A 21,125-nucleotide genomic window follows, 5' to 3' on the forward strand; every position below is an offset into this window, starting at 1 on the left:
ACATGGAGAATAGAATCTCGCTCTTAGAAGATGATCAATACAAAAATGAACGCATAGTTTCTAATCTAGAAAAAAATATCCGACAGCAGGAATCTGACATTGAAGAAATATGGGCCCATTTTAAGAGAGCTAACCTAAGAATAATTGGAATAGAGGAGGGAAAAGAAGGTGAAACCAAAGGGATCAACCATCTTTTCAAGGAAGTAATAGCAGAAAATTTTCCAAACATAGAGCAAGAGGTCGATACACAGCTCCAGGAAACTTATAGAACTCCCTTTAGACAGGATCGGAGAAGAGGATCCCCATGCCACATAATTGTCAAAATGACCAATGTGGAAGCCAAGCAGAGAATCTTAAAGGCAACAAAAACAAAGGGCCAAGTGACATTCAGAGGCAAACCAATTAGAATCACTCCAGACTTCCCAAACCAAGTCATGAGAGCCAGAAGGGCTTGGAGTAACATATTCCAAACTCTGAAAGAAAACAACTTCCAGCCAAAAATTTCCTACCCAGCAAAACTTTCTATCAAATTAGATGGAGAAATAAGAAGCTTCCATGACAAACAGAAACTGAAGGAATTTATGTCTTCAAAACCAGCACTAGAGAAAATACTCAAAGAGATTAACTACAAAGAAGAATTAGGTAACACACACCAGAACCAGAGAAACAAGATTTTCCATCCAACAGACAACTAAGATTGGTTATCTGTGGAGATTCATTATTTATGTTAGTCTTTTACATATCTCTAAATTGTATTGTTTGCTTTTATTGTTGCTAATTTTTAGGATTTCCAGTTGGAATATTAATATACCTTCAGATACAGCATTTGGAAATATTTTATCCCATTCTATCAGTAACTTTTAACTCTGTCTTTGGATATACAATATTTTTTTTTAATTCTTAGGAAGTTTGTTTACCCTTCTGTTGCCTGTACCACTGAAATCATATCCAAGAAATCCCTGCCAATTTCAATGTTGTGAGGTTTAATGACCCAGATTTTCTTCTAAAAGTTTATTGTCTTAAGATTTATATTTGGGTCTTTTATCTATTTTGAGTTAATATTTGTATATGGTGTTAGGTAAGGGTCCAATTTTATTCTTTTTCATGTAATTATTATTTTTCAACAATATTTAGTCAAAAGATTATTATTTCCTCCACCAAATGTTTGTGGAAACCTTGTCAAAAATAACTTGACAATATATGGAAGAATTTATCTCTAGGCTTTTATTTAACTCCAATGGTTTAAATATGTGCCTTTATAACAGTACTACACTGTTTCGATTATTGTAGCTTTATATGGTTTGAAATCAGAAAATATATATCTTCTAGCTCTGTTCTTTTTTGAGATCATTTTGGGTATCTAAGTCCTTATTCCATATTAGGATAGATTTTTTTTCTGAAAAATAAATAAATAAAGGTATGATAGTTTCACCTAAAAAATATATTCCCTGGTAAGAAAGAAAGCAAAAAGAAATATTGAAATTTTATCTTTAAGTCATCAAAAATTTGGTATCAGACAAATGAAACTGTTCTGTGAGATTATCATTGTTAATTTTGGATAAATTGCTATAATACTAGATGTCAACCACTAAGCCAAGCATGGGAAGGAGGGATGGGGAGGGAACGGGGTGGGAATCGGGTAGGGGCTAATTGGGCAATGTGTGCATGTATGTCTACAAAAGTTTTTTTTTTATCCCATTATGATGTATGAATACAGTGCACCAATAAATTATATATATAATAAATTATATATATTATATATAATAAATTATATATATATTGTGTATATATAAATTACATATATAAATGATTATATATATATATATATATATATATATATATATATATATATATATAATCAGCTGACCAAATCTAGGACTGCCAGAGTTTTACATTAACAGTTATGCCTGTTTTTCTACACTACAATAGTAAAGTACTTATGATAGAGGTGGTATAGCCTCCCAGAGAGTAAAATACTATCTAGTCCTTTATAGAAAAATGTCAACCTCCAATTTAAACCACTCACAAAAGAAATCAGGCAATATGTTTTAAGGTAAATTTTGTGAAAGAGAATAATATTATTCACTACTGTGTATCTCTGTAAAACAAAGTGCCTATTCATACCAGCACGCCAAAGATAAAACAAATACCACCAAGTGCCTGGTATGTGGTAATAAATATTTACTGAATTATATATGTTGAGGCTAGAAATGAGGTAACCAACTATTAAATTCTGACAAAAAAAAAAAACTGGAAAAGGAAAAGCTACTAATCATAGTGGCTGTAGCTTATATTAAAATTTTTAATAAATGCAAATGTTTGTGATGTATTTAAACAATTAGCAACACAAGCTAGAAGATGAACAGAATTTATGACCACAGATTCAACATGTACCAACTGTGTGAAACTGATGCCAAACAAGCAAAGTACTAATTATCCCTAAGGATTCCACCCTTCATCCTTGTAGTGAGAACTTCCTGGGCATACGGCCAAGGAGCTGGGCTCCCTGTCAGCTAATGTGGTCTGTCACTAAGTTCTGGCCAATAGGACATTACCATAAGTTACACACGCAATTTCTAGAGCATGCCTTAAAAAAGGACAGGCTTGCCCTTTACTACTTCTTTCTCTCTTTTGTGGGCAAATGAGTGAGAGGCAGGCTCAACCATGCACCTAATAACAAAAAGAAGGACAACACTTAACACAGAAGGAAGCCAGGATCCTAGATGACATAATGAAACAGAGTTGCTTAACTCTGAACTGTTACACAAGAGAGAAGCTTTTTTATTTTTTTTCTAGCTACTGTATATAAAGTCTTTTTATTATGATGGTTTTACCTATATTTTCTATACTCTATTCTAAGAAATCACAACCATGCTGCCATCAACTGTGAGGCCCACGCTCAAATGCTGCTGCCGGGCTCGTAAGCCTCCAGAACTGAGAGCCGAGTAAACTTCTTTTCTTTAGTGCCCATATGTAGGTATTTTGTTATAGCAACAACAACCAAAGAAAATGGATTGTCTTACAGAAAAAGTAAATTTGCATGACTTTAAAAAAAAAACAGAGAGCCGGGCGTGGTGGCGCACACTTGTAATCCCCACACTTGGGAGGCTGAGACAGGAAGATCACACGGGTTAGAAGCCAGCCTCAGCAACTTAGTGAGACCCTGTTTCCAAATAAAATAGAAAATAGGTCTGGGAGTATAGCCCGGAGGTAGAAAGCCTCTGAGTTCTACCCCCAGTACCACCAAAAGAACCCCCCCCCCAAAAAAAAAAAAAACAGAGCAGGGTGTAGTGGCGCACGCTTGTAATCCCCGCACTTGGGAGGCTGAGACAGGAGGATTACACGGGTTCGAAGCCAGCCTCAGCTACCTAGTGAGGCTTTCAGCAATTTAGTGAGACCCTGTTTCCAAATAAAATATAAAAAAGGTCTGGGAGTATAGCCTGGAGGTAGAAAGCCTCTGGGTTTCACCCCTAGTACCACCAAAAAAAAAGGAACCATTCATTCCATATAATTTTGGGGTACATTACATGCCTTGGACTGTCCTCAACACAGATAAAGCAAACGATACCTGTTCCTGACCCCTTAAAGGTTACAATATACTAAGAAGAGACAGACACTAATCTAAAATACTTCATTATAAACTCTGATTTCTTCAGAGTGGAAGGTACGTGACACTATGACACAGAATATAAAATCCTAATCCAGGAGATAAAATATTCCTTGAGATGAAATTAAACTTAAATCTGAAGCACAAATTTAGAGAGAAACAAAGTCTCTAAATGCTGCTCTTTCCAAGGTCTAAAAGAAAGCTGATAGTAAACACAGAAAACAAGAAAAAAAAAAAGATTGGAGAAATGAGTCATGGCTGGGTTATGAAGAGTCCTTAAGACCACATTGGGATTTAGGATAGCCACTAAGGGTCTGAAGGAGGCCAAAGAAAGTTATTCAATGTGCCTTTTTGTTTGTTTTTGTTTTACTCTGTTGCCCATCCTGTACTTGAACTCCAAGGCCTAAACAATCCTCCTGCCTCAGCATCCCAAATACCTGGAACTAGTCAAACACACCACCATGCTAGGTCACACTTGACCTGTTTCTGCTTGTTGGTTTGGCATTCTCAGAGTCATAGAAAGAGGCCAGTTAGGAGGGTTTTATAATATCCAAATAAGAAGTGACAGGCTTAGCTAATGGCAGTGAAATTGGTGTGTGTGTGTGTGTGTGTGTGTGTGTGTGTGTGTGTGTGTGTGTGTTAGTGGGGACTGAACACAGGAGCAGCCCCAGCCCTTTTTATTTTGAAAACAGGATCTCAAAGTTACTGTGTACTGTCCTTGGACCTGCAATCCTCCTGTCTCAGCCTTCTGACTGGTATTACAGGTGTTCACCACTTGCCCAGATAGAATTGATTTTTAAAAGGAAGGAGAATAGCCAGGAGTGTTGGCAAATGCCTGTAATCCCAGTATGAGAGGCTGAGAGAGGAGGATGGCAGGTTTGAGGACAGCCTCAGCAATTCAGTGAGACACTAAGCAACTTAGCAAGACTTTGTTTCAAAACAAAAATAAAAGGGCTGGGAATGTAACTTGAAGGTAGAATAATGTTAGGTTAAATCCCCAGTACCATTACTTAATTAATCCAAAAAGGACCTACGAGAACTGTCAGGACTTGGCTAAAGGCTGGATAAAATATAGAAGAGAAATGAGTTTCAAGAATGACCAACTAGGATGTGCCCTTTGCAACCAGATAGAGAAACTTCTCTTCTGGAAAAAGACCAGGTTGGGGTAGAGAGATGGCATCTTCCATTTTTGATACCAGGCGCTTGAAGTATAGAAAAGGTTGGATAATGGTTCCAAAGACATCCAGGTTCTTAAATCCCTGGAACCTGTGAATGTTACCTTACGGCAAAAGGGATGTTGAAAATGTGAATTTTTTTTTTTTTTTTTTTTTTTTTGGTGGTACTGTAGGTAGAATCCAAAGGCTTTCTACCTCCATGCTATCCTTCCAAACCTATTTTATATTTTTATTTGGAAACAGGGTCTCACTAAGTTGCTGAGAGCCTCATTAAGTAGCTGGGTCTGGCTTTGACCCCATGCAATCCTGTCTCAGCCTCCCAAGCACCACCACACCCGGCTAAATTAAGGATTTTTAAAGGAGAGATTTTCCTGTATTATCCATATGGGGCTTAATGTCATCACAGGTGTCCTAATAAGACTGAGAAATAGGAAAATTTGACTAGAGAAGGTATCAGAGACTTAAGTAATGTATTTGACGATACAGGAAGAGGCCATAAGCCATGAAATATAAATAAAAAAGACAAAAAAACTGATTCTCCCTTGGCGTCCTCAGAACTGTTTTAAACAACTATGTTTGTGGTAATTAATTTCAAAGAAATAAGAGCTAGGTACTCTGCAATACCTCTGAAACACCCAACTACATATATCAAGAAGGCGGGTGGGTCCAGAATCAGAAGACTCTAGACTGAGAATATTTCTAGTCATTAGTAATAATTGAAATGTTAGAATTAAAAGAGATCTGATTAGAGAAACTACAGAGAGTTTCGACTTAAAAATCCAAAAGGGCAGCTGGGCCTGGTGGTGCACACTTGTAATCTAAGTACTTAGGAGGCTGAGACAGAAAGATTGCAGGTCCAAAGCCAGCATTGGTAACTGAGCAACCCTCTCAGGTTCTCAGCAACCTAGTGAGACCCTGTCTCCAAATAAGAAATAAAATTGAGCCGGGAGTGGTGGTGCACGCTTGTAATACCCGCGCTTGGGAGGCGGAGACAGGAGGATCGCGCAGGTTCAAAGCCAGCCTCGCTGGCTTAAGAGACCCTGTTTCCAAATAAAAAGTATAAAATAGGTCTGGAAGTGTAGCTCGGAGGTAGAAGGGCTTCCAGGAACCCCAGTAGCACCCAAAAAAAAAAAAAAGAAAGAAAAAGAAAAAAACTGAGCTGGGAAGGTGCAGCTTGATGATAGAATGCCTCTGGGTTCAATCCTCAGTAGCAAAAAATAATAAATAAATAAATAAAAACTCAAAAGGGAAAGAACACTAGCCAAAAAAGGGGGGGGGGAATGATGGTCAAGTGCTCAGAGAGATTAAGAAAACCGGAAAAGCTAGGAGTGGTGACACATGCTTGTAATCCCAGCATTTGTGAGGCTGAGACAGGAGGATCGTGGTTTGCAGACAGCCTCAGCTACTTAGGCCCTTTGCAACTCAGTGAGACCCTGTTTCAAAATAAAGAATAAAAAATAGGGACTTCCGGGAAGATGGCGACCGAGAAAAGCGGGGCTTAAGAGTCCCGCTAACAACCAATCTCCATTACCACAAAAAGAGCGCCTTTCATAGCCAGAAAACACCATCACTAGAAAAACAAAAAAACCACCAGGCTCCAGAGAGAAAGCGGACTGAGAACAGAGCTCAGGGCCACAGAGGAGACACGCGCCCGAGGACGCGGCAGCAGCACCATACTGCCGGCGGCAGCGGCGAACTCAGCGGACGGCTACAGCAAGCCGAGGTGAGCCGATGCGGAACAGCCAGGCGGGATCTTTCAGCGCAGACAGCATTTAAAGCTCCCAGTGGCTGAGCTCAGCACACGCTGCAGGGATTCAGAGTGGAAATCAAAACCAGAGAAGAAAAAATACGCCAGCCTCATGGCCGAGGGCGTGGCAGCGGCGCCATATTGCCACCGGCGGCGGCAGCAGCAGTGAATTCACCGAGTCCAGTACAGCTACATCTACGTACTCAAGAACAGTGAGTCAAATTGCGGGCCACAGAGGAGAAATCCCAGTATTGTGCCTCCTGGGACTTGACCCAGTGAGGGAGTGGTGGTGGCAGAGATATCACACCATAGGAGAGCGTGCAACCTGGCACCCCCCCATAGTTTAAAGCAGCCTCTATCGACTCCCTGGGTCGGAGACTCTGTGATACAACCCAGTAAAGGAGTAGTAGGGTCTGAGATAATACAGACTCGAGATCCAGAGCACCTTAAGTGAAGCCATAGTGACCCAAGGGAAGAACCCAGAGAAGGCACAAACCTCCGAAATCATGGGAAAGAGGAATAACACTGAAGTAATGAATGTGCACAACCCCACAGCATCAGAACCTGATAAAACAGAAAATCAGAGATTTCTAGAAGATCAAATCAGGAAAATAACTGTAGAAATAATAGAGGTGCTTCGAAAAGAACTCAGAGAGAGCCAAAAAGAGATAAAGGATGCAATTAATGAAGTAAAGGCCTCAATTCAAAGCACAAACAACCGATTAGACCACATGGAGAACAGAATCTCGCTCTTAGAAGATGAGCAATCCAAAAATGAATGCATAGTTTCTAATCTAGAAAAAGATATCCAACAGCAGGAATCTGACATTGAAGAAATATGGGCCCATCTTAAGAGAGCTAACCTAAGAATAATTGGAATAGAGGAGGGAAAAGAAAGTGATACCAAAGGGATCAACAATCTCTTCAAGGAAGTAATAGCAGAAAATTTTCCAAATATAGAGCAAGAGGTTGATACACAGATCCAGGAAACTTATAGAACTCCCTTTAGACAGGATCCGAGAAGAGGATCCCCACGCCATATAATTGTCAAAATGACCAATGTGGAAGCCAAGCAGAGAATCTTAAAGGCAACAAAAACAAAGGGCCAAGTGACATTCAGAGGCAAACCAATTAGAATCACTCCAGACTTCCCAAACCAAGTCATGAGAGCCAGAAGGGCTTGGAGTAACATATTCCAAACTCTGAAAGAAAACAACTTCCAGCCAAAAATTTCCTATCCAGCAAAACTTTCTATCAAATTAGATGGAGAAATAAGAAGCTTCCATGACAAACAGAAACTGAAGGAATTTGTGTCTTCAAAACCAGCGCTAGAGAAAATACTCAAAGAGATTAACTACAAAGAAGAAATAGGTAACACTCACCAGAACCAGAGAAACAAGACTTTCCATCCAACAGACAACTAAGATTGGTTATCTGTGGAGATTCATTATTTATGTTAGTCTTTTACCTATCTCTAAATTGTATTGTTTGCCTTTATTGTTGTTAATTTTTAGGATTTCTAGTTGGAATACTAATATACCTTCAGATATAGCATTTGGAAATATTTTATCCAATTCTATTAGTAACTTTTAACTCTGTTTACATTGTCTTTGGATATACAATATTTTCTTTTATTTTTTAGGGAGTTTGTATATTCTTCTGTTGCCTGTGCCATTGAAATCATATCCAAGAAATCACTGCCAATTTCAATGTTGTGAGGTTTTATGACCCAGATTTTCTCCTAAAAGTTTATAGTCTTAAGATTTATATTTAGGTCTTTTATCTAGTTTGAGTTAATACTTGTATGTGGGATTAGGTAAGGGTCCAATTTTATTCTTTTCCATGTAATTATTATTTTTCAACAATATTTAGTTAAAAGATTATTATTTCCACCACCAAATGTTCGTGGAAACCTTGTCAAAAATAACTTGACAATATAGGGAAGAAGTTAGCTCTAGGCTTGTATTTAACTCCAATGGTCTATATATCTGCCTTTAGAACAGTATTACACTGTTTCAATTATTGTAGCTTTATATGGTTTGAAATCAGAAAATATACATCTTCTAGCTTTGTTTTTGCTTCGAGATTGTTTTGGGTATCTAGAGTCCATATTCCATATCAGGATAGATTTTTTTCTGAAAAATAAATATATGATGGTTTCACCTAAAAAAAAGAAAAAAATATTCTCTGGTAAGAAAGAAAGCAAAAAGAAATATTGAAATGTTATCTTTAAGTCATCAAAAGCTTGGTATCAGACAAATGAAACTGTTATGTGAGATTATCATTTTTAATTTTGGATAAATTGCTATAATACTAGATGTCAACCACTAAGCCAAGCATGGGAGGGAGGGATGGGGAGAGAATGAGGTGGGGATCGGGTGGGGGCTGACTGGGCGATGTGTGCATGTATGACTACAAAAGTTTGTATCCCACTATGATGTATGAATACAGTGCACCAATAAAATAAAAATTAAAAAAAAAACATTAAAAAAAATAAATAAAAATAACTGCTGTGAAACAAAAAAAAAAAAAAAAAAAAATAGGGCTGGGGGTGTAGCTCGGAGGTAGAATGCCCCTGGGTTCCATCCCCAGTACTGCTGGAACGAAGGAAGGAAGGACGGACCAAGAGAGCCAGTGTACCATCACAAAATCTAAGAAAACAGCTTGGCCAAAATGCTGCTTGAGACTTCCAGAGTAAAACTAAGATTAGAAATCCCCACTGACATTTCAAAGAAGTTATGGGGCAGAAAAAAAGTTTGTATGGTCTGAGAAGAGCAAGTATTAAAAAAAAAAATTTTCAAAGAGTTTGGCTGTGGAGATTAGATTATGAAGGAAAAAATAAGATTAAGGGAGAATGTTGTTGTGCTAGGATTACTAGCATGCGCCACCACGCCCAGCTCGACTTTGTGGGGCTTTTGTGGGGGAAAACAGACCTTTCTCGTTTCAAAGTTATAAGAGAATTTTTTCATGTCTTCCACTTTCATGTTTCTATTTTATACATTTAAATCTTTGGTCCTATTAGAATATATCTTGGGATACAGTGATATAGATTTTAAAAATACCAAAGAGGTACCCTGATGTCCTAACAATCTTTTCTCTGACACCATCATTTGAGATGCTGTAATTGTTATATATCAAATACCTATATGCATTTGGATCTATTTCTGAACCTACTTTTCTGTGTCACTGAACAATGTTCATAAACTAGTACATACTACTGATTTATTTATTTTGCAGTACTGGGGATGGAACCCGGGGCATTCTACCTCTGAGCTACACCCCCAGCCCTATTTTTTTTTTTTATTCTTTATTTTGAAACAAGGTCTCACTAAGTTGCAAAGGGCTTCACTAAGTAGCTGAGGCTGTCTGTGAACCGTGATCCTCCTGTCTCAGCCTCTGAAACGCTGGGATTACAAGCATGCGCCACCATGCATGATTTACATACTACTGATTTAATAATTTAATCTTTGGGATTGTGGTGCATGCTTGTTATCCTGGTATTTGGAAGGGTGAGACAGGATCTCAAGTTCAAGACCACCTTCAGCAACTTAGCAAGACTCTGTTTCAAAAATAATAAGAGCCAGGTGTGATGGCGCACATTTGTAATCCCAGTGCTTGGGAATCTGAGACAGGAGGATCACACAGGTTCTAAGCCTGCCTCAGCTACTTAGGCTCTCAGCAACTTAGTGAGACCCTGTTTCCAAAAAGTATAAAATAGGTCTGGGAGTATAGCCTAGGGGTAGAAAAGCTCCTGGGTTATTATTATTATTATTAAATCAGACTTGGGGTGTAACCTGGAGATAGAATACCCCTAGGTTCAATCCCCACTACCACAAAAAAAATAATAATAATTTAATATTTAGAACGTATTGCTATCTGGTAGGACACTTCTCCATCATCTGCTGTTTTTTTCTGAATATGCTTACCTGCTAATTTTTTTCATATAAATTTCAAAAGCAGCTGGGTTGCCCCAGAAAGAAAAAAACACCTATATTTTATTGAGATCATATTCAATTTAACAATTTAGGAAACTTTGCTATTTTGATATTTATTCCTCTTATCAAAAAACTACATTTTTCCATCTAAATCTTTTGTTGAAATCATGTTTTAGCACTAATGGGAAGTATATAGTAAAGGTGAAAAGGCAAAAAAGACTTCTATTTAAACATGATAGTCTAAGCATACGATTTATTTCTATCCTTATCAAAATCCCATTCAAGCCAGGTGTTATGGCACATGCCTGAAATCCCAGTACTAGGGAAGCTAAGGCAGGATCACCAAATGAGAATAAACAGAAAAGCTATCAATTCCAGAAAATCAGAGAGAACAGGAATAAAAACTACAGATTCAAGCTATCAAAGTGTTTCTGAAAGTTGAAAAGTATATTAGCACACTGAGAAATCTGAATACCTTATACTTATATGCAAAGTATTTAAAAATCAGTTTATGCTACAGAACAAGAAAGGGCATCAAGAAGACAAAAAAAAAAAAAAAGCTCAGAACTAAAAACAAAGGAGGTGGGTTTAAAGTCTGTATAGGGATCAAACAGATCCCATTATTCAGACCCCTGCATTTATCTTTTATCTCTGTACCCTCTATTCCCTTCCTTTTATAGAAAAAGTAAATCGAAATGACTGCAGACACAAAAATATCTGGTATAAATGAGAGAGCTGTTATAATGAAAACAGGGGATTAAATAAAATTCTCTTAATCACTTACCTCCTTCCATATAGCTCAACTCCAAGAATTCTGACAGGGATATAATCTACTCTATCACCCTAGCAAAGAACTATGGTGGTTTTTAGGTCAAGAAATTAAAAGTCCCAGACATCTATTTTATTTAACACCCCCAGCCCTATATTTGGAGCTTTTCTCAAAATGGTATGTCCAGATTTTCTACTGAGTCATCAACTATAGGTCCCATCTATATGTTCAGAGGTTTTCTAATTAGTTTTGTACAGACCCATGTTCAAATACAAATAGATCTCAGATCACTTGTGAAGAAACCACGTAACATAAACAAAAGGCTAAGACAAACAAAAAGGAACTTTTTAAAACAAAGACAACATAGAGAAGAAAATTTCACGTAAAAAAATTTCAAAACAACTATCATCCGAGAGATAAAAGACAATATTGCACTCATGAAAAGTTTCTAAAAAATAAACAAAAAACAAGAATACTCTCAAAACAATATAGCTGAAATTCATCAACATTATGAAAAGATAGGTGAATCTCCCCAAAAGTAGAACAAAATGAAAAAATAAACATATGATAGGAAAGAATCAAAAGGATCAACTTGAGCAACAAAACAATATAAGAAAGAAAAAGAGAAAGGAAAGGAATAAAGGGGAAAAAAAGAACTAGAAAAATCAATCAGGAAGCTTACCATATAATAAAAAATTACAGAAAAAAGAATGATGAAAGCTAAGGGAAGGAAATCAACTAAGATATAATACAAGAAGGGGCAGGGATGTAGCTTATCAGAAGACTTTTGCCTAGTATAAGGTTCAGGTTCATCCCCAACGTGAAAGAAAAGAAAGAGACAAAGCAAAGAAGCAAAGGGAGGAAAGGAGGGCAAAAGGGAGGGATAAAAGGAGGAAACAAGTTACCCAAATGGAAAGAAAGTATTTCCATAGAGAAAAGGCATTGGTGAGTTTTATATCCTGAGTGAAGTAATGGGAACCTAGCTGTTTTGTATCATTATTTCTATCTCTTTGTGTATATGAAACATTTCACAGTAATTTTTTGTGGGAAGAAAAATGGGGATGAAACTCAGGAGCATTCTACCTCTAAGCTACACTCCCGACCCTACTTTTATTCTTTCTTCCTTTCCTTCCTTCCTTTTTCCTTTCCCTCCCTTCTCCCCTCCCCTTCCTTCCTTCCTTCCTTCCTTCTTTCCTTTCCTTTCCTTTCCTTTCCTTTCCTTTCCTTTCCTTTCCTTTCCTTTCCTTTCCTTCTTTCTTGTGGTACTGGGAATTGAACCCAGGTGCATTCTACGTCTGAGCAACATTTCCACCTCTATTTTTATTCTTTTTTTTGAAATAGGGCCTCACAAATTGCTGAGGCTGGCTGCAAACCTGTGCAATCCTCCAGTCTCAGCCTCCAAATGCTGGGATTCATGTGCCACCACACCCGGCTCACAGTAATGTTTTAAAAAGAAAAAAAAGACCCATTTGGTGGCACATTATTGTTGGTATTCTGAAAATTTGTAGTAAAGAAAAAAAAGCTTTTTTGAGGTACTGGAGATAGAATCCAGGGGCATTCTACCTCCCAGCTATACCCCAGCCCTATTTTTTATTTCTTTATTTTTGAAACAGGGTCTCACTGAGTTGCAAACGGCCTCACTAAGTAGCTGAGGCTGTCTGTGAACTTCAATCTTCCTGCCTCAGCCTCCCAAATACTGGGATTATAAGCATGCACCACCACGCCTAGCTGTAGTAAAGAAATTTTGAAAGCTTCCAGAGAAAAAATTAAAACAAGACACCCAAAAAGGACCAGAAATCATGACAATATGGATTTCTTTTTAGCAATACTATAAGTTTTAAAATGATACTGGAGAAATGTCTTTATAAATCTTAAGAAAAATGATCTCCAGTCTAGAATTCCATACCTATCAACCAAATGTTATAGTGGAAGGAAGACTTCATACATGTGAGGTTTACTTGTCACTGAGTTCAAGGCAACAGTAATAGAATACTGAAACAGGGAAAAAGGCAAAGAGATAACAGTATGTACATGTGGATAAACAGACATTTACAAAATGGCCTATGGTAATACAATAATATTAACAAAAACTACAAAAAACCCAAGTATCTATGAATAAGAGAATTCAGGAACTGTGATAAATACACATTAATATACTACATATAGTGGTTAAAATGCATGAATTTGAGTAAATATGTATCAACATAATTCTTATAAATATTGTTGAATCCAAAGAACCTACAGAATGATACATGCAATACGCTACTTATATTACATTTGCTATTTTTCAAATTCACACTGCTATGAACATCCCCACCCACACACCCAATCCTGCCTCTGCTATGGCTCACCAGACTCTTCACTCCTGCCTCACATGATCTGAGGACAGAGGCCTACTTTCTCCACCAACCCACTGTGCCCTCCCTGCTCAGGATCTATAAGTAAAAACACTCTTTGAACTTATTTCCTATCAGGGATGGTACATTAAATTTGGGTCTTCTACCTAAAGAACCAGGAGCTATCACAGGCTTCAAACTAAAGAACCAGGAATATCACCAAGAAAATAACAAAGCTGGGCTCCCTACATCAGAATGATGGTCAGGCAGGCAAAAGCTAGATACAGGTCAGATGAGCCACAAGCGTATCTACGAGTGTGAACTAAGTTGCTTGTGCGTGGGACCCCCTGGTGACAAATCAGACAAGTAGACATTAGGCTTTCTCCCATGTAAAAGCATCCATAGAAGACACACTATAAACAGCCACATCCAGATCCCCTTCATTTCAAAACTGCTAGGGTAGGCCTGCTAGCTACTCTGGTATTAGAACCCAAATTAACTGACGACTCTCAAATGATAAGATACAAATTTAGAAAAAAGATGTACCTCAGGGGGAAAAAGGAAATTTTTAAGTGAAAGACATATACAAAGCAGAAATTCATTTAAGATAATTTATACTATGGGGGGGGGTTACTGAGTTACTGGGATTAAACCTGGGCATTTTACCACTGATCTATAATCCCAGCCCTTTTACTTTTATATTGAAACAGGGTCTCACTAGGTTCTTGAATCTCTCACTAAATTGCTGAGACTGGTTTTGAGCCTTTGATTCTCCTGTCTCAGCCTCCTACAAACTGTGAGTACTCATCTACATGGGCCTGGTTTATACTTTTCTTTATGTGGTATAGTGGTAAGGCTAGAGGGACAGAAATGGGTAATTGTCATTAAAGATCTTAAACAAATGAGTACAAAGTTTCTGTTTAGGATAATAGAAAAAGTTCTAGAAATGGACAATGGTGATGGCTGTATAATACCTTGAGTATAATTAGTGCCATTGAGTTATACAATTAAAAATGCTTAAAATGAGTTAGGCATGGTGGTGCATGGCTATAATCCCCATACTTGAGAGGATTACAGGTTTGAGGCCAGCATGCAATAACTTAACAAGATCCTGTTTTAACATTTAAAAAAAAGGGGTTAGGGGTATATCTCAGAGGTAGAGTCCCTGGGTTCAATCCCAATACCACAATAAATAAATAATTACATATATACATACAAAAAGGTTAAAATGGTAAAATTTAATTATGTATATTTTATGACAATTTAAAAAATCCTAAGTAGGCTGACGGATAGAATTTAGAATACAAGTAAATGGATTAGCCTTTGAGGGGGAATTGATATCTTCCCTATGGTAAAAGGAAGGAATGAGGAAAAAATGTACATATAAAAACTTGAATAATCATTATAAAGAATAGGCAAGGAAATGTTTTTTGCTTTTTGTGGTACATGGCATTGGGAATTGAATCTAGGGCGCTCTACATTTAACTACACCCCATCCCCATTTTATTATTAAAAAAATTTTTTTATTTATTAATTTTTTGGTGGTACTAGGGTTCCTGGAAACCCTTCTACCTCTGGGCTACACTCCCAGACCCATTTTTTATATTTTTATTTGGAAACAGGGTCTCCTAAGCCAGCATGGCTGGCTTTGAACCTGCGTTATCCTCCTGTCTCCGCCTCCCAAGAGCAGGAATTACAAGCGCCCAGCTATTTTTTTTTTAATCAGAGTTGCACTAAGTTGCAGAGGACCTCACTAAATTGCTCAGACTGGCTGCAAACCTGCTATCCTCCTGTTGCAGTCTCCCTGGTACTGGATTACAGGGGTGTGCCACCACGCCTGGCTTCTAAATAATGTTGAACACCCAACAGGAAGCCTTATGAAATCTTCAAAAAGACAAGGTCCGGAGTGATTACCAATTCAAAATTATTTGTTTTTTAATTTTGTAATGTAGAGATTATATAAGATTATCTCTTAGGTTTATGATATTAAAATTCTAAGTGGGGGTAGATGTAGATTATTCCATAGAACCCATGTTTCCAGAAGAAATCTATTTAAGCTGATTGTTTAAACAACAGAAAGGAAAAGCTAACCAGCAATCTCCCTACCCTTGTCACCCATGAGGAGAAAGACATTCCCACTTTAAATACAGAGCAACAAAGTAGCACAAGTGGATCAAAGTGAGCTTATGATAAGCTGCTCCAAGAATGAGAAAGAAAAATCACTATCATTTTTATTTATGCTGCTTTATAAAAGCCAGCTACTTAACAATATTTCTCCTTTCATAAAATGTACTAATATGCAGAGTTCCTCAAGAGTTACTTCCCAAACTGCAACCACTCTACTAGCTCCACTGTATCAGTACTATCAATTCACGATAAACTTCCAGCTCCATCCTTAATGTTATCAATTCACTATAAAACATTAATTATATTAATCAAGGAATGTGCAGCATAAGCCCATTTAAGGCCTTGTCCCAACACACAATGTGGAAATAGCATTACCTGAGGGAAAAAGTACAACTTTTTCTTAGCACAACATATAAATCTTTTCACTTTTGCTTATCCCTCTCACTCTTGATTTTCATTCATTCACCCTTCAGTCCTCAACTCCAACCACCCCTTAGTCAGCATGTCCTCTTGTCCTATCAAACTATTTACAGCTCCCTGAACTTTCTCAAATGCCTCTGTGTATCTGCATAAGGTATCATTCCCTTTCATTAAAAATGTCCTTATCAAGGTAAGTATTAATCAGCTTTCAATATTCTATTCAAGTATCATATGCCTAAAAATACCTTCTTTTTTTGGTCTGGTACTGAAGTTTGAATCCAGAAGCATTCTACCTTTGAGCTACAATCCCGGTCCCATTTTATTTTTTATTTGGAAACAGGGTCTCACTAGGTTGAAGAGATTCTAACTACTTGCTGATGCTATCCTTGAATCTGTGATCCTCCTGTCCAGCCTCCTAAATACTGGGATTACAGGCATGTGCCATAACTTTCAGCTAATTAAAAATCCCTTTTCTAATCACCCTAAGTCATAGTTGGATAACACCACAAACTGCACTCCCCCTCTATAATAGGGTTTTCCCTATTCTTACCTCTATCCTATAGCTTAAACTGTATTATAATTGCTGGTTCATTCATTCCCCCACTACACTGAACTCATTAATCAGTTCTGAGTGCCCAGTACATGGTAGTTTTTCAATAAATGTTGAATAAACTATCTTGAATTAAAGTCATAAATAATTATAATGGCTACATATTAAACTATAAATAACTTCTGTGTCACTAGGGTAATAAAAAATTCACTTAACTTTATAAGTTAGCAGAGCTTTATTTATTTATTTATTTATTTATTTATTTATTTATTTATTTATTTATTTATTTATTGGTGGTACTGGAGTTCCTGGAAGCCTTCTACCTCCAGGGTACACTCCCAGACCTATTTTATATTTTTATTTGGAAAAAGGGTCTTTTAAGCCAGTGCGGCCAGCTTCGAATCTGCGCGATCCTCCTGTCTCTGCCTCCAAGTCTGGGGATTACAAGCATGTACCACCACGCCCGGCCTGTTAGCAGAACTTTATAAGACTTCACAAAATATGGAATTTCAGCCAGGTATGGTGGAGCACGCTTGTAATCCTAGTGCTTAGGACTCTGAGACAGGAGGATCGCAGGTTCACTGCAAACCTGTGATCCTCCTGTCTTAGCCTCTGCTACTTAAAAGAGGCCCTCTGCAACTTAGTGAGACCCTGTTTCAAAATATAGGGTTGGGGGTATGCCTCAGAAATAGAATGCCTCTGGGTTTAATTTCCAGTACCAACATAAATACATACATACATACATACATACATACATACATACACACACACACACACACACACACACACACACAGAATTCCCAAATAATACCCTAGTCACTTCATTCCCAACAATCTAAATGTATTTAATTAAAAATATTAGAGCTGGGCATGGTGGTGCAATGCCTGTAATCCCAGCGCTTGGGAGGCTGAGACAGGAGGACTACACAGGTTCTAAGCCAGCCTCAGGTACTTAGTGAGACCCTGTTTCCAAAAGAATAAAATAGGTCTGGGAGCATAGCCTTGAAGTAAAAAGCCCCTGGGTTCCACCCCCAGTAAAACACACACACACACACACACACACACACACACACACACACATACACACACACACACACACACAGAAATAAAGCCTCTATATCTGGTTTTTAGCTGACATACTTTAGTTGTGCCATCCATTAGTGTATTGGTGTTAAGCAAATAAAAATGCTAATCTCTCTACCTGTGGCTGAGTTAAAGAGGAGTAAGGTAAATGATGTAAACCCTGCTCATCTGGCTGAGATTTCCATCTTGACTCTTTTATTTACTAGCTATCTGACCTTGGATAACAATGAACACATCCCAAAGCTGTTTCTTCAACAGATAACAAATAAAGCTGCTTACCTACCCCTCCTCCATTATTTCAAATATTTAGATATGAATGTGAAAGCATTTCTACAAACCATAAAATGCTAAACAAATCTGAACTGAGTTACCTTCCATCTCAACATCTGCCAAAGATTTTACAGGTGCAAATATAAATTAAAGTTTGTGGAATAATTCAACCTCCTATAGCCACCTTTTACTTCTCTGCAATGACTGAAACTTCATAAATAAATTAATTTCTAGACCACCAGAGCAAAAGACCCATTCAGCAGTCTTCAATATTCTTCTGGGGCTGAAGTATTTAAAATCTAATTTAAAAGTTATTTAATAAATGCAAAGTAAACCTCAAGGTAAGTTGTTGGTACAGTCATTTAAATTTGGGCTCCATTTTTAAAAATTAGCGGACAAAAATCAGCAGGGAATAATATTTTGAGATGTCTTATTTTAGATGGTTTTGCATGTCTGTTGACATACAAATTTGATCCAATACAGATCAACAGGAAAGTTAAAAAGTCATTCTTACAAAACTGGGACATTTATCCCCCAAATTTCTAGCTTATTTCTCAGATATCCTTGCTGATCTGTCAAGCAGAAGAGAAAATTTGCTGCATTTCTCTAAACTTTTTTTAAAAAGTGACAGCACATGTTAACTCTGCTCTCAGCAATAATTTTCTTGTTAACTAGGGACTTGTGGGGATTATGAACTAGATTAGAACTGTTTCAGTCTCTTCTGCAGTATTTATAAAAATAGGATCCCTTAACCTTTGGAGGGGAAAACTCCTTTAAAAAAAAAGAAAATCTACTACAAAAGTCAGCACTTCGGTACCTGATTGTGGTAACAAGGCCAAAATCCAAGACGAAGCCCTTTATTGCACATCGTGTTCCAACGTCTTGGGCAGCCCCATCTTGCGACCTCTCCAGATTGGCTGCTCCTGCTCTCTCTACTGCAGAGAGAACTTCAATTAGAGAAATTCTGAAGCTCATATATCTAAACGGGATACTCCCCTCACTGGAGGCAAGAATGGTAAGACTCACTAAAAAGATTTAAGTTAGAGGAAGATTCAAATAAAGCTAAGTGGTTTGAAACCACTATAATGTAAACAGCTGAGAGTCTTATACAACAGTTTATTTACCTTAAAAAAAATTTTAAGGGAAAAGAATAGCAGCAAATCACTAGATAACCTGAAAAAAAAAAAGGCTATATGTATATATAATCATAAATCTCTACAAGGCAAAATTTTTTCCACTAAACTTTAATTTACAACATTTAGAGTATAATCTTATAGCTGACCATTCATAATCCTTAAAAGAAACACAAGCAAGAAAAAACTAGGACACATTATTAACTTCTTAATGCCCTAAAATAACTTCATTGAAAAAAAGGTTCAATAAAAATCTGGCTAGGAAGGCAACGTTTCCCTGCTGACTTAAGCCTAGCTGCCCAAGCAAGGCTTCAGAAAAATGCCTTCACCTACAATAATGTTATAGACAGGAGCAAAAGCTCTGGCGGTCTTCCTAATGACACTCCTAAATCATATAAATGGGATATATTTCTTGGATAGACTGCCAACAAGTTACTGAAAGAAGAGAAACAAAACCAGATAAACCCTGGCAAATAAAGAGGTCAACACCTTCACATGTTGTTATGACATGAAAGTCTTAAGTATAGTTAACAAGAGGCTAACAAATTTAAATCATATTCTCCACACTTATTATATGATTTGTGAAAGACTAGATTAGTTTTCAAGCTGATTTTCCATATAGACTAGTAATGCAAAATATGTGTAAAACAGTTCTTCAAACAAGTAACAAGCCCACCCTAAAGACCTCAGCAATTAATATTTTACAATTAGAAGAACATTTTGAAGTACCTTTATCACCATGAATGTTTATCAGATTGTGCCACTGATTTGTGCTTTGCAACAGAACAAGGTTAACACTGTTGAGATACTACATATACAAAAATAATTTAACAATAATTTTAACTTACCTGAGTGTGAAAATTTGAAATGGTGGTTGTTTCAATATCTTTCTTGCCCAGAATTTCCATTTTCACTGGAGTGTTGGGAAAATTAAAAGCAAAGTAGTCCAAGAAGTCTGGGAGATACGCAGCCGCTCCATGCACTATTGCTAAAGCATAGTAAGCAGCATTTTTCTCATTTTCACTGAATGTCAAAGCAAGAAACTCCTCAGAAAATCTTTCCATCTCCATTGGAGACAAAAATGAGAGTTCATCCATGTAAGCATGAAGGACAAGAGCACCACCATTGGACTGGTGTTCTTCATGAATGAAGCTGCTAAATTTAGTACCTGTTTTTAAGAAATTTCTACGAATAGAATGTTCCTGGTGAGTCATAAAAGGTGTTTGTACTCCCTGGGGTACCCGATATTCTTGCATGCCCAAATTTAATCGGCACAGCTGTTCATCTTTCAGATACCTGAAGGACTCCTTATTAACTCCTGAAGTGCTATTTATTTGTCCTTGGGTGAGAATATCCTTACTGATGCGGGTCAGGCCAGCACAGACGGTTTGTACTTCTTTATTGTACATTTTAAGGCGTCTTCCTCGCATGTCTTCTCGGTGTTTCTTTTTCTTTTTCTTCTTTATTTTCTTCAAGACAAAATCATCAGCTCTCTGGGTTTTACCATTTTCATCTGGGGTTTCTGGCCACAATAATTAAAAAGAAGTTAGTTTCTAGAACTAGTGCCAACATATAAGCTTCCTAAGGTAGTTGATCTCAAATTAGTCTTCTCTCAATTTCTCAGAATTTTTCATTACAACTTACATCTTTAGAAAATAATGAGACAAAGTTTTGTGGGGTTTTTTTGTAGAACTGGGGATGGAACCCAAAGGCATTCTACCTCTGAGCAACACCCCCAGTCCTATTTTATTATTCTTTATTTTGAAACAGGGTCTCACTGAGTTGCAAAGGGCCTAAGTAGCTGAGGCTGGCTTCAAACCTGCACAACCCTCCGGTCTCAAGCCTCCCAAATGCTGGGATTACAAGCGTGTGCCACCATGCCCAGCTAAATGAGACAAAGATTTAAACTACATAATATTCAAGGTTGAAGGTTATATTAAAAAGCAGAAAATGAGGGGCTAGGGGTAGAATAC

The 21,125-nt window shown here is 37.4% G+C and overlaps 1 protein-coding gene across 1 annotated transcript in view; it reads right to left on the reverse strand.

Moving 5' to 3' along the window:
- Positions 1-21,125, reverse strand: part of RSBN1 (round spermatid basic protein 1) — a gene marked incomplete at both ends in the record, with an annotated part of 70,990 nt that overhangs the window by 33,665 nt on the left and 16,200 nt on the right. The window contains one exon of the mRNA XM_080691503.1: positions 20,001-20,674. Coding sequence (XP_080547629.1) covers positions 20,001-20,674 — 674 coding nt within the window. The remainder of the gene's footprint in view (positions 1-20,000; positions 20,675-21,125) is intronic.

The sequence above is a fragment of the Muscardinus avellanarius genome, assembly GCF_963383645.1.
Source record: "Muscardinus avellanarius genome assembly, chromosome: 3".
NCBI classification, from domain to species: Eukaryota; Metazoa; Chordata; class Mammalia; order Rodentia; family Gliridae; genus Muscardinus; species Muscardinus avellanarius.